This window comes from Melopsittacus undulatus, assembly GCF_012275295.1.
Source record: "Melopsittacus undulatus isolate bMelUnd1 chromosome W unlocalized genomic scaffold, bMelUnd1.mat.Z SUPER_W_unloc_8, whole genome shotgun sequence".
Lineage (NCBI taxonomy): Eukaryota > Metazoa > Chordata > Aves > Psittaciformes > Psittaculidae > Melopsittacus > Melopsittacus undulatus.
In genome coordinates this window covers 617,158-632,507 of record NW_022993950.1, presented here as the reverse complement: position 1 = coordinate 632,507, position 15,350 = coordinate 617,158, and the positions used below count along the sequence as shown (strand labels likewise).

The following is a 15,350-nucleotide window of genomic DNA, read 5'->3' as shown; positions in this document are numbered from 1 at the left end:
CTCCCCCTTCTTCCCTCCCGTTCCTGGAGGGATGGGAAGGAGAAATGAAAGAATGTAGCTCCCACGGGTTGAGATGAGAACAGTTTAGCAACTAAGGTGAAACACAAATCACTACTGCTGCCACCAATAATAATAATGATAAAGGAAATAACAAGGGAAGAGAATACAACACCTCACCACCCGCCAGCCGATACCTCGCCCCCACCCAGTAGTGAACTCATTCTTTTGGGTAACTCTCAGTTACATCCTGGGCATGACATGCTGTGGTATGTAATACCTCTTTGGCTAGTTTGGGTCAGGTGTCCTGTCTCTGCTTCCTTCCAGCTTCCCCTCCTCCCTGGCAGAGCATGAGGCTTAGAAAGTCCTTGCTCAGACTAAACATTTGAGCAGTAACTGAAACCATCAATGTTATCTGCGCTGTTCCAAGGCCAAAAGTCAAAGACAGCATTGCACCAGCTACTAGGAAGGAGAAAAAATGACTGCTCCTGCTGAACCCAGGACACCTCTATACTTTGGGAGCCATGTAATGGGAATTATTAATAATTACACTTCTTTTTTTTCCCCCTCGGAGAGCCAACCTATGGAGGAGACATTCCCTCACACCTTCTGCTGTCCCATGAGGCTATTTACAGCACCATTAAAGAATTTTAAAGATTGTGAATACCATTTGAATGCCCTTGAAACCAACCTGGTCTTTCTGCTGGGAACCAGCATGTTGCTACACATGGCTCAGGTCTTGTTTAAGGTTAAACAATTATCTAAGAACACCAGAAGGAGACATTCCCCAAGGCTGGACAGCCATGAGTGGCAGAGTTTGTGCGATAATATGGACAAGTACCTAGGTCAGTGGGCACCTCCAGGGTTGGGACTTCATCCCTGAACAAGTGCAAAATCCAGAAAAACTAGAACAATGTTTAGACTAGGTGGGCTGTCCCACTCGCAATACCCGAGTACAAATAACCATAACATGCTAGGGCTTGGCTTATGCTTACCAAGCCCTGCTCAACGCTACCCAGTACCATCAAGTGGAAAAGAATCTCTCTGGATCTGATGGCAAAGCAACAGACACGACAGCAAGGTGTCCTTCTGCAAGCTGGTTTTGCCATAAAAAAAGAGTATGGTCAAGGGACCTGCACAGGAGATACAATTTTGGGGAATAAAATGGCAAGAAGTATGTCACCAGATACCCACAGATTTGATCAGCAAAATAACAGCAATGTTCCACCAACTCATAAGAAAGAAACACAAGCTTTCTTGGGTGTTGTGGGGCTCCAGAAATGCACATCCCAAATTACAGTCTGATTGTAAGCCCTCTCAATCATGTGACCCGTAAGAAGAATTATTTCAAATGGGGCCCTGAGCTACAACAAGGCTTTGAACAAATTAAATCAGAGATAGTTCATGCAGTAGCCCATGGACCAATCCAGACCAGGCCAGATGTGAAAAATGTGCTTTACACCGCAGCTGGGGAGAATGGTCCTACATGGAGCCTCTGACAGGGAGACTTGAGGGAGACTCAAGGTGTCAGGGATACAGAAGATCCAAGGCCAGCTATACTACAACCGAAAAAGAGATACCAGTGGCCTATGAAGGGGTTTGAGATGCTTCATAAGTGATTGGCACTGAAGCACAGCTCCTCCTGGCACCCTGGTTGCCTGTGCTGGGCTGGATCCCAGTGTGGGTCTCCTCCACACATCAAGCAACCAATGCTACATAGAGTAAGTGGTCTGCACTAATTACACAACAAGCTCGAATACGAAATCCCAGTCATTCAGAAGTCATCCTAAAGTCATCCAGAAGTCATCATAGACTGGCAAGAGGGCAAAGATTTGGAATGTCGCCAGAGAAGGAGGTGATACATGATGAAGAGCCCCCAAAATATAATGAACTGTCAGAAAGTGAGAAGCAATATGCCATGTTTACATTATTGTGGAAAAGCATCTGAGATGGAAGGCAGCTCTACGGAGTCCCCGATGACAAGTTGCAGAAAATCCTGAGAGAGGGTGAATCGAGTCAGTTTGCTGAGGTGAAAATCATCCAGCCGGCCTTGGACATTGCTGAATAAGAGGCCAGTACTTTATCTCTATATGGACTCATGGATGGTGGCAAGTGCCCTGTGGGGGTGGTTACAGCAATGGAAGCAGAGCAACTGGCAATGCAGAGGGAAACTCATCTGGGCTGCTGCACTGTGGCAAGATATTGCTGCCCTGGTACAGAATCTGGTGGTAAAGGTATGCCATGTAGATGCTCATGTACCCAACAGTTGGGCCACAGAGGAATACCAGAAAAACCAACTGGATAAAGCTGCTAAGATTGAAGTGGCTCAGATGGACTTAGACTGGCAACATAAGGGTGAATTATTTTTAGTCAAGTGGGCCCATGACACCTCAGGCCATCAGGGCAGAGATGCAACATACAGATGGGCCTGTGATCGAGGGGTGGGCTTAACAATGGACACTATTGCCCAGGTTATTCACAACTGTGAAACGTGCTGCAATTAAGCAAGCCAAATGGTTAAAGCCTCTCTGGTATGGAGGATGATGAAGTACAAATATGGGGAGGCCTGGCAGGGTGACAATATCACACTCCCACTGACCCGCCAAGGCAAGCGCCATGTGCTTACCACGGTGGAAGCAACCATGGATGTCTGGAAACATGCGCTGTGCCCCACGCCACTGCCCGGAACACTATCCTGGACTTTGAGAAACAAATCTTGTGGCAACACAGCACTCCAGAGAGAATTGAGTCAGACAGTGGGACTCATTTCCGGAACAGCCTTATAGACATTTGGGCCAAAGAGCATGGCATTGAGTGGGTATATCACATCTCCTATCATGCACCAGCCTCTGGGATAATCGAACGGCACAATGGGCTGTTAAAAACTACACTGAGAGCAATTGGTGGTGGGACTTTCAAGCCTTGGGATACACATTTACCAAAAGCCACCTGGTTGGTCAACACCAGAGGACCTGCCAGCAGGGCTGGCCCAGCCCAGTCAGAACTTTTATGTACTATAGAGAGGGATAAAGTTCCTGTGGTGCACATAAATAATCTTCTGGGGAAGACAGTCTGGGTTATTCCTGCTTCAGGTAAAGGCAAACCCACTCATGGGACTGCTTTTGCTCAAGGACCTATACGTAATTGGTGGGTAATGAGGGAATATGGGGGAGCCCAGTGTGTACCTCAAAGAGATTTAATTTTGGGTGAAAAAAAGCTGACGGATTCAATTTCATGCTCTTGTCTGAAATATAACACTTCTATAGCAGCTAAATGCCCATCTCTGCCAGTCCGGACTTTAAATAGAAGATATGTGCTGTCATGATCATCAGCAAAGGATAAAGTCATGGGAAAGCCAGTAGCAGCAGAGGAAGTGTCCCAGAACTGTTCTCAGGTCATCATCGACTGAACCTGACTTCCCTCCAATCATTACCCCAACAATAATGAACTTTGACAAAACCAGACGAGTTTAGCAGTGTCATCAGCAGGCAACAATCCAGCACTACATACCATCTATACTGCCCTGAAAGACTGTCACAACAGATGAAGTCTGACATCATGGACTGAATGAACTCAACAAACTTCATAGGGATGGTCTATGGACCTTAGTCCATAGAATGATATCTCTGTGTGTGTGTGTGTGTGTAAAGACAAAAAGTGATGGTATATTGAAAAATGTGAGCATGATGTAAATGGTATGGAATAAGGGGTGGATACTCTCCTGGGTTCAGCTGTAACAGTTATTTTTCTCCTTCCTACTAACTGCTGGAGTGCTGTGTTTTGGCTTTAGTTTGAGAATAAAGCTGTTAACACACCAGTGTTTTAGTTCTTGCCAAGTAGCACTTACCCTGATCAAGTCTCATGCTCTGCCAGTGAGGAGGGGCAAAAGAAGCCAGGAGGAAACAGAGACAGGACACCTGACCCAAACTAGCCAAAGGGGTATTCCATACCACAGCACGTCATGCCCAGTATAGAAATGGGAGGGAGTCACCTGGAAGGGACCAGTTGCTGCTCAGGTCTGGCTGTGTATTGGTCAGCGGGTGGTGAGCAATTTTAATATGCTTCATTGCTCATTATTGTTTTGGTCTCTCTTCTTTCCCCTTTTCATTTTATATTCTCTCCTCTTGTTATTTCCCTCATCATTATTATTATTGGTAGTATTATATTGTACTTCAATTATTAAACGGTTCTTATTTCAACCTGTAGGATTTACATTCCTCCAGTTCTCCATATCATCGCACCCAGAGTGGGGAAAGGGGATGAGTGAGCAGCTGTGTGGTACTGGGCTTAAACCATGACACTTGCAAAGTGTGGTCTGAGTGTAACCTCAAAGAAATTCAGTTAGAATTTTCCGATTAAGCTTTAGCAATAAAGAAATTATGTAAAAACCATATAAAAAGAACCAAATAATTTTCCAACAATAAACCTTTGAATGCATGCTAACATTACATTTATTTACATACTTAGTAAAACAAAGTATAATATATATCAATTATATTTGTAAGCAGGAATAAATATATCATAAGAAACAGTGATTATTACAAAACAAAGGTGCTGTTACTGTAGAGGTTTTGAATCATAGAATGATAGAATAGTTAGAGTTGGAAAGGACCTTAAGATCACCTAGTTCCAACCCCCCTGCCATGGGCAGGGACACTTCACACTAGACCATGTCACCCAAGGCTCTGTCCAACTTGGCCTTGAACACTGCCAGGGATGAAGCATTCACAACCTCCCTGGGCAACCCATTCCAGTGCCTCACCACCCTAACAGTAAAGAACTTCCTCCTTATATCCAATCTAAACTTCCCCTGTTTAAGTTTTAACCCGTCACCCCTTGTCCTGTCACTACAGTCCTTAATGAAGAGTGTCCCCCCCAGCAACCTTATAGGCCCCCTTCAGATACTGGAAGGCTGCTATGAGGTCTCCACACAACCTTCTCTTCTCCAGGCTGAACAGCCCCAACTTTCTCAGCCTGTCTACATACAGGAGGTGCTCCAGTCCCCTGATCATCCTCGTGGCCCTCCTCTGGACTTGTTCCAACAGTTCCATGTCCTTTTTATGTTGAGGATACCAGAACTGTACACAATACCCCAAGTGAGGTCTCGCAAGAGCAGAATAGAGGGGCAGGATCACCTCCCTTGACCTGCTGGTCATGTTCCTTTTGATGCAGCCCAGGATACAGTTGGCTTTCCGGGCTGCTAGCACACACTCCCAGCTCATGTTTATTTTCTCATCAACCAACACCCCCAAGTCCTTCTCCACAGGGCTGCTCTGAATATCTTCTCTGCTAAATATGTAGCTGTGCCTGGGACTGATCCGACCCAAGCGTAGGACCTTGCACTTTTGAAATATTAATCTTTAACCAAGCACAGCTTGTGGAGTCACAAAGTTTTAAATAACACGTTGATACTGAAGCCTAAAATCTTACATCTACAAAACTATAAATGCTACTGCCTACATATTATCAATCTACATCAGAAATTACCTGAAGTTTCTCAAACTCCTCTTGCTAGTTGGTAGTCTCGCAAGGGAAGTAAAAATTTCTTCTAGGATTAACTGTCTATGTTTTTCATACCTGGAGAACACCTATTTAACAGTTACAGTATTATTAAAAATTATTTATTGTTACATAAAATATCACTTGTGAAATATTGTTAAAAATTATATATAGAAACATATATTTTACATTACATTTAAATAAATTATATTTAATTCATACCTTGGTTTTAATGCATTGCTTTGCTTTTACAAAGCAAGAGTTTCTTTATAAAAATTAAAAAACTTTTTCAAATACAGATTTGTAAAAAAAACTTTAAGTAACAGAAATGCATAAAAAAACAACTTTATTTTTTAAATTTCTTCCAGTGGTACAATACACTGTATAGGAAAGTCACACAGTGACTTTCAGCTTTCAGACTCCAATATATAGCAAAACTCTATGGTAACATAAATTAACATGAACACATGTATGGTTTTAGAGCACATTTGAGAAACCAGTTTTACTTCATATCCTAAGCTTTAATGTTTGCCTGACATGAAATATTATTTCAATTTATGGGGTCAGGACTGTAGAGTCTGCCTCTTCTTTTGTTTAATCAGAATTACTTTTAGAAATACTGGAGTACATCATCTTTAGAAAGACAGAAAACTTCCACTTGAACAAGCACATCTGTGCTGCACTGTGGTTTTCCTGAAATACTATTTTATCCGCCCCATGAATTCCTCACATAGCCACCTCTTCTGAGGAAAAGGACTGATTCTATTATATAGAAGTATCCTACTAGTTCTATAGCTTGTTCCATTGCATAAATTCAGATATTAACAAAGGAAATAAGAAATCTTAACAATGTGTTTTTCCTTAAGACAAGAAAGGACAGGTACAAGGAAGGGGTTTGTTTTTACACTTTAAATAGCATAACTATAATTAAGTAAATTACTTGGCTTAAGCAAGCTATTTCTCTTCAAATAGGAGCTGAGGTAGATTTAACACTGTTCTGAGATTATGATACCAAACATGCAAGAATAAAATTAGTTCTGAACTCCAATCCTCTATTAGCAAAAACACTGCCTATGTAAATGCCCTAACAACTCTCAGAAGTACAGGAACATGAAAATGCAAATTAAAAATTACTTACTGCAGTCACTAATTTTATGGCACATAACTGTAGTTCACTGACATTTTCTACAAAGAAAGGTGTTATTCCCATAGATGATACCTATCAATGGAAATAAGTTATTGTAAGTATATATGACTAACAAACTGATATTTATGCAGCTTTACAAGTAGGATATTCAGTCATCAGGTAAGATATTCAGCAACATGTATTACTTCATATTATTTGTAAATAAAGTTATTAAAGAATATCTGAATACAATCAGGTCAAACTTCTTAAGTGTACAATAAAAGCCATTAAAGATTTGAACATTAAATGTTCTTCTGCCAGTTACATACTACACAAAAAACTAGCCACTGATGTTAATAATTCAAACATTTGTATTGATTCCATACTTCACGTCACTGAGACAATCACACTTTAAAATCTCTGAGAAAAGGAAAACAACCATTCTCAGACAGAAATTTGATAAAACTTACCTGAAGTATAGTTGTATCAGTAAGAAGCTGTATCTCTAGCAACTCTGACAAACCGCTGACAATGTCACAAACTTTGTTATACAACATCACTATAACTCTTTGCTTGTGGGTGGAACACTTGGCACGTTTTGCTTTTGAACTTAAAACACCACCTAGAAAATAAAAAATATCTTTATTATTTTTTCAGTTTTTCACATCAAATATTAGAAAGATGATGATCTTCCCCAAAAACAACTCTTTGACAATAGCTTTGCAAATGCAATTGCTTAGAGAAGAAAAACTATTTAGCAGAATCAACTGGAAAGCAAAAACTTCATAATTTTATAATTGCTCTGAATTCTGAATCTAAGATTTTTAAAACCATGCTTGAAGTTAGACACCCACATCTGAAGGTACGTATATGACAACAAAACACTAAATGCAAAACATTTAGCATACTAACCACCATGAGGATCCACTCTATACACAGGATCATATTGAGGATAGAGAGTGTTCTGCAAATGAAATTTTGTGTATTGAATAACTCTTTCTATTACATCCTCAATATATACAGCTTTAGGCATATTTGATGATGTCATAATACTGACAGCAGTAAGACAAGCATCAGCTGATTTTGTCACTCTCTCCATAATAAGATCTCTCCATAATCTCTCCTCATCTTCAGTGTCATTGTTCTGTAAAAGGCAATAAAAACCAAGACATTGTTAACAAAAAGTCAATTCTTTATCCTTACCAAGTAAAAAGTAACATTATTTTAATATACTCACATACACATACAAAATGTGGTATTTCCTTTAAGATTAAAAAAAATAGATTGCTTTAGAAATCTCCTAGCAATGTGTTTGCAACCTTAAATTACAAGTCTTCAATATATTACTGTATTTTTTTGGTAAAACACAAAGAAGCTATCTGTGCATTATCAGGAATCATTATGAAGGAAGACTGCCACATTGTGGGGAAATGGGGAAAATTAGAAAAAACCTCCCCCCAATCCCCCAAAGTTATATTATAGAATCATAGAATAGTTAGGGTTGGAAAGGACCTTAAGATCATCTAGTTCCAACCCCCCTGCCATGGGCAGGGACACCTCACACTAAACCATGTCACCCTACACTCTGTCCAACTTGGCCTTGAACACTGCCAGGGATGAAGAATTCAAAACTTTCTTGGACAACCCATTCCAGTGCCTCACCACCCTCACAGTAAAGAACTTCCTCCTTATATCTAAACTAAATTTCCCCTGTTTAAGCTTGAACCCATTACCCCTTGTCCTATCACTACAGTCCCTAATGAAGTGTCCCCCCCCAGCATCCCTGTGGGCCCCCTTCAGATACTGGAAGGCTGCTATGAGGTCTCCATGCAGCCTTCTCTTCTACAGGATGAACAAGCCCCAACTTTCTCAGCCTGTCTTCATATGGGAGGTGCTCCAGTCCCCTGATCATCCTTGTGGCCCTCCTCTGGACTTGTTCCAACAGCTCCATGTCCTTTTTATGTTGAGGACACCAGAACTGTATACAATACTCCAAGTGAGGTCTCAGGAGAGCAGAGTAGAGGGGCAGGATCACCTCCTTTGACCTGCTGGTCACGCTTCTTTTGTTGCAGCCCAGGATACAGTTGGCTTTCCGGGCTGCGAGCACACACTGAAGCCAGCTCATGTTCAGTTTCCCATCAACCAACATTGCCAAATCCTTCTCCACAGGGCTGCTCTGAATCTCTTCTCTACTAAACCTGCAGCTGTGCCTGGGATTGCCCTGACCCAGGTGTAGGACCTTGCATTTCACATTGTTTAACTTCATGAGGTTGGCATTGGCCCACCTCACAAGTGTGTCAAGTTCCCTCTGCATGGCATCCCTCCGGTGTGTCAACCACACCACACAGCTTGGTGTTGTTGAAAGCTTACTGAGGGGGCACTCAATCCCACTGTCTATGTCGCTGACAAAGATGTTGAACAAGATCAGTCCCAACACCGATCCCTGAGGGACACCACTCATTACTGGTTTCCAACTGGACATTGAGCTGTAAACGAAAGAAATGCTATAACACTATATATATAACACTAAAGAAACCTTAAGGCAAAATGAAGCTGCTACTTCCAGCATGGGATATGGTTGGCATGCACGGAATCTAACTGGTTACAATATCCCAGACAACCCTGCAACCTTGGTATGTGATAAGAAAAACTGAACAGAGGGTGGAGCAGAGCAAAGTCCCCATGGCCAGGCTCTGCTTTATTCCCTGCAAGAGCTGGAACCTGAAGGCACCATGTACTGATAAACCACCAAGCAGCTGACAGACAAGGAAACTAGATTTACATTTGTAAAAGCCTATTTGTAAAAGTGAGAGAATTTTACACCTATCAGTAACAAAGTGTGTATGACTAAAGTCACTCAAGCTTCATAGGCATAGAGTTAAAAAAATTAAACTAGTGTTACTATGGAGAATCCTGGACAGATCCAAGGGCCGCCTACAAGGTAAGGATGAACAACACTGACAAAGAACTGATAGTGGGAGAGGAGGCTTTGCCCTTCTGTAGGCAGATTAAGAAACAGGGGCAACGAATCTCTAATCAGGAAATACTATCCTTGAATATTGGTACATCCTGAGAACACATGGATATCATCAATACATGGTTTCATGTATCAGCAAAACATGACTAGGGTGTCCTTTTGATGAAAATGATGTAACTTTATGCAAATTTACTGACCACTCTGTACATGGTGTGATGGTTATAGTAAGTTACTAATCTGAATCAAATTGTATAAATATGTGAAATTAGGAAAGGCAAAGCAGGGCAGACTCCATCATAACTCCTGGGATCAGTTGATGCTCTGAACCCTTCTTTTCCACTATAGGAACGTCCATTGGATGAGAGCTTGATGTTATGTGCACTAAATTGACTAATGCCAGCTGTTATTAGTGATTATAGTCTGGTTGTGTATCACTTCAAGCTTGTTTCTGCAGACAGTCCCTATCACTGGCAATCTCTGAACCTTAGCCTCTTACAAATTCATACTTTGTATAATTAAAATCTTCAGCTGAAGCCCGTTTTGTGTAAGTCTCCAGAGACTTGAACACTGAAATAAGGGATTTGACTCAGTGACACTGCCAGTGGGGGTCCCTGAATAGGTTAGTTCAACCACTCTCTGATTCAATAGGCTGTCCAGTATGCAGACAGGCTGGTTGGGCATAAGGGTCTCATCTTTTCTGGGAAACTGGCAGGCTCGTCAAATATAAAGGGTTTGAGGGAAAAAAAAACCCTTGTAATGTGACAGAATTGGCACGCAGGACAAATTTGGACAAGAAGGTGCAAGCCCCCTAACATACATCCACTGGCCTAAGGCAACCACCCATTCCGCGACACACATTTTCTACTCAAGAATGATGTACCTTAATCAGAATCTAAACACATTCTTCTAGTGTTTTCTTCAGTGGCCTATGCACACCAGTTGCTGCTTTGATCGCTCTAGTTTTTGCCACTACAGGGAATTCTTACACAAAAAGACTGTTAAGTCACAAAAAACTCATAAGAATGTAACTTTCTCCACAGACCAACTCATCTATTATCAATGGGTTTAAAACATGTCTTATCAAATATAGCCATTTAGATTTAGCACAGGTTATAGAATCTCTGTATTTGTGTTTACACAAGTTATAAAAACAAATGTACATGAAGTTAATTATGTTCAACCACCCAGCACCACTGAAATATTGCAATAACATCATTAATAGCAAAACCAAGGGGAGTTTTTAATAACTTCTCTGGTACAGAAAAAAAAAAGAAGAGTTATTCAATTCTTTCCTGTTTGTATAACAGCAAAGTTCAACACTGTTGGCTTTCCTTGTAACCTGAGGGGTTGGTGAAACCCTATCAACTTTTTCCCTTTGGGGTAAGAGAATCTAAAAATATCACAGTACATTATATATATGAGATATATACATATTTGAAAAATCAACATAAATCTGAAAATCAGGAGATCCCTGTAAATTTCTTGCATAGAATGGCTTTAAATAATTTGTTCCTTATACAAGAAGCTTAAAGAAACAATACAAAATAACTCCAACCCCCCTAAAAAAACAAAAACAAAACCAAAACCCAAGTAGTTTTACATCTTTTCCATTTATTCCCCTTATTAATCTTGAAAAGAAAAAGAAACGGTAAGAGCAATCTGCCTCTGAAAAATATCCTGACATGGAGGTAGGATATTTCCACTGTGCTGTAAAAGAAGTAAGCTTACTCCTTAGCAGAAGCTTCCTTTGCCATAATGACCTGAATCATGTTTAAAAGGCTTTAAGATAAATCTAAAACTTGTATGGTTAAAGATTGCTTCCTTTTTAATTGAAGCTTTGTCTCTGAATTGTAATCATTGGACAATTTCATTAACTGCTTAGTAATATTGAGTTTTATTACAAAAAGCTAAAAGATAAATATCACTTTAAAGACACTGGCATAAAGACTCTACCATATTAAATTAGAGCAGGTAAACCAGAACTGTCTTTTCACTTATTCTTCATACTGCTGAAGACATTCAAAACCAACTTTGAAAACTCAACAAACTATCTACATGAAAATATTTAGGCACAAATGTCATGTCTCTTTTTTGTTTTATTTTCACGTTCAAATTCCTACTTTCCAGTATACATATTTACTCTCTATTTCTGCAGATCAAGAGTTCTTTCCATAAAAATTAAGAACTCTATCCTTGCCACAATATTGTTTTGATTAGAAATCATGGAAATAGATATATAAAACTTGTAATATCACATTTCAGCCTCATTAAAAAAAAACAAACAACTTCTAAATTCCCATGTAGTTTTAGGTATATAAGAAAAAATCCTAAAATCTTAAACTTCCTGTTAGTTTTGCTTACATTGATAACTTCAACTGTGCAGCATAAGAGGAGACCTAAATAAAGCACTTTCCTAGTTCTTAATGCTCAGAAGGATACAGTTTACATGAAAGCTATAATACAACTTCCATTGTGTAAGGGATGTTTAATGCACACATAGAAAAGTAGCAAAGAAATGTCCAATGCTGCAAGTTACACCAGTTACCATGAATATTTCAGGATGAAACTTCAGTATTTAAAATTAAGTCAAAAGACAACACAGTTGCTCTGAACACATCCGTTAGTTGTCAGTACTATAGTAGAACATGTTTAGTACTGAAAGAATATAATCAGTTGAATTTTACTTCAAATCTTAAAATTGGGCAATCCCTTTACCACATATATATTAAATCAGAAATTCCTTTCACACACACAGAGGATTTGAAACTATCACTATATGGGACTCAAGTGAAGAAAACTATTCTACACAATGGTGTGAAATGATGTAATTCGAAACTCACATGGTTCAGCAATGTAGAAAGCTTTGATCCATCTTGAATATTCTTCTCCAAAATATTCAGAACTTTTACTATTTTATCTGTTGAGAGCTAAAACAAGCAATAAAACACATCAAACAACTGTAGTAACATAAAGGCTTAAAAATTGCTGAGAAAAAAAAAAGTCCACAGATGAACACGTTATGCAATCTGACAAACTTAAATTGTAAGTAAACAGAGATAGGGATTGAATCTCAACTTGCCTGGTTTCTGACACATAACTGAGAATGTTGATAACAAAATTAAACTAGCAAAATATTTCTAAGACTGCAATCAAACTGCATTTCAAGTAGCAAAATCCACCAAAATGTATTTAAAACTGCATAGCTGTAATTAATCATACAATCATAGAATACTTAGGGGCTGGAAAGGACCTTAAGATCATCTAGTTCCAACACCCCTGCCATGGGCAGGGACACCTCACACTAAACCATGTCACCCTAGACTCTGTCCAAACTGGCCTTGAATGCTGCCAAGGATGGAGCATTCACAACCTCCCTGGGCAAGCTATTCCAGTACCTCACCACCCTAACAGTAAAGAATTTCTTTCTTATATCCAGTCTAAACCTCTGTTGTTTAAGTTTCAACCTGTTACCCCTTGTACTATCACTACAGTCCCTAACGAACAGTCCCTACCCAGCATTCCTGTGGGCCCCCTTCAGATACTGGAAGGCTGCTATGAGGTCTCCAGGCAGCCTTTTCTTCTCCAGGCTGAACAGCCCCAACTTTCTCAGCCTGTCTTCATATGGGAGGTGCTCCAGTCCCCTGATCATCCTCATGGCCCTCCTCTGGACTTGTTCTAACAGTACCATGTCCTTTTTATGTTGAGGACACCAGAACTGCACACAACACTCCAAGTGAGGTCTCATGAGAGCAGAGTAGAGTGGCAGGATCACCTCCTTTGACCTGCTGGTCACGCTTCTTTGGATGCAGCCCAGAATAAGGTTGGCTTTCTGGGCTGTAAGTGCACACTGATGGCTCATGTTCATTTTCTCATTGACTAATACCCCCAAGTCCTTCTCCTCAGGGCTGCCCTGAATTTCCTTCTTGCCCAACCTGCAGCTGTGCCTGGGATTGCTCCGACCCAGGTGTAGGACCTTGCAATTGTCATGGTTAAACTTCATGAGGCTGGCATCAGTCCAACTTACAAGCATGTCAAGGTCCCTCTGAATGGCATTCCTTCCCTCCAGCATATCAACAGAACCACACAGCTTGGTGTCATCTGCAAACTTGCTGAGGGCACACTCAATCCCATTGCCCATGTCAGCGACAAAAATATTAAACAAGACCAATCCCAACACTGATCCCTGAGGGACACCACTCGTTACTGGTCTCCAGCCGGACATTGAACCGTTGACCACAACTCTCTGTGTGTGACCATCCAGCCAGTTCTTTATCCACTGAGTGGTCCACCTATCAAATTGACGTCTCTCCAATTTAGAGACAAGGATGTCATGTGGGACAGTGTCGAACGCTTTGCACAAGTCCAGGTAGATGACGTGAGCTGCTCCACCCCTGTCCATCACTTCTGTAGCCCCATCATAGCAGACTGCCAAATTGGTCAGGCAGGATTTCCCCTCAGGGTAGCCATGCTGGCTGTCACCAAGCACCTTGTTGTTTTTCATGTGCTCTAGCATGACTTCCAAGAGAATCTGCTCCCAGATTTTGCCAGGCACAGAGGTGAGACTGACTAGTCTGTAATTCCCCGGGTCATCCATTTTCCCCTTCTTAAAATGGGGGTTATATTTCCCTTCTTCCAGTCAATATTATTAGTCAATAATATTAGAGGGAACACAAGTTTTTGTATGTTTAACAAATTTAAATGCTTAAAAAGAGTTAAATACTATGAAGATGTACCTTGTCCATAATGCCCATTGCTTTGATTTTTGCAGATTCACTACCCAACTCACTAAGCTGATGCTTTCCCAGTAGCAATTCCTGCGGAATCTCATCATCACCACCTAAAAAAAACAAACAAATAAGCAAAAACCCAAACAACAACACTAAACATTAACAATCATATTTCAAGTAAGGCTTGAAGGAAAAATGTACTTTCCAGTCAATATGAAAATGCCAGATAAAGAAAAAGAAGTGATTTTTCAAATAGCTGGCATCTAGTAGTTCCATCTAATGAAGACTGATGATGATAACTTTTGGCTGTGTTAAAATGGCTACTTGTTAAATATGACTGAAGGTAATAAATAAAAATATTTTTAATATAACAAAGTCTAGCTCTTGTGCAATCACCCTCATTTCAGTAAAACCAGTCTTAAATGATTGCAGTCCTAATTCTAAAGTTCAAATCTGGGGAAGAGCAATATATGAAAACACATAGGAAATTAGGTACCCTGGAATAATCACATTTGCCCTTACAAAGAAACCTTACAAGTCATATAGAAAGAAGCAATTACTTAATTTTTTAATCTAAGTTTGTAGACACCATTACTGTAGTGATTTGTTTACTGTGCTCCTCCCCTTGTTCTAATCTTGTGAAAAAGATGGTAGGAAAAAAATTAATGAATGCTCCATTAACCATTTCAATATAAAGTCATCTTGGTCAACCCGAACTACTACCTTAGACACTTATACTAAGTTGGTTTATTTTCCACTGAAATGGATAAGGAGCACACAGTGATTCAGTACCTCATCCATAAGTGCATAAGCACTCTGCTGCCAAACTGAATAATCAATCTCTGTTGAGCCAAAGGCCACAACAGATGCAAAATTATGTGCCTCAGACATTACTGGCAAGAGAACCATCTTACATTAGTGTTGCTCACAAAGATATGTCTGTCAGAAGATAACACCTTAATGACATCCCAAAGATACATCCTATCCACTCCAGAGAATTATTTGCCTCATTGTGATTTATGTC

At 40.2% G+C, this 15,350-nt stretch overlaps 1 protein-coding gene across 1 annotated transcript in view; it reads right to left on the bottom strand.

Annotated features, from left to right (window-relative positions):
• Nucleotides 1-15,350, bottom strand: part of LOC117438311 (nipped-B-like protein) — a 191,220-nt gene that overhangs the window by 42,885 nt on the left and 132,985 nt on the right. Inside the window, exons 15-20 of the mRNA XM_034073860.1 lie at nt 14,333-14,436; nt 12,440-12,526; nt 7,535-7,766; nt 7,093-7,244; nt 6,635-6,715; nt 5,485-5,585 (exon numbers count right to left, since the gene is read on the bottom strand). Of these exons, the coding sequence (XP_033929751.1) occupies nt 5,485-5,585; nt 6,635-6,715; nt 7,093-7,244; nt 7,535-7,766; nt 12,440-12,526; nt 14,333-14,436 (757 nt within the window). The remainder of the gene's footprint in view (nt 1-5,484; nt 5,586-6,634; nt 6,716-7,092; nt 7,245-7,534; nt 7,767-12,439; nt 12,527-14,332; nt 14,437-15,350) is intronic.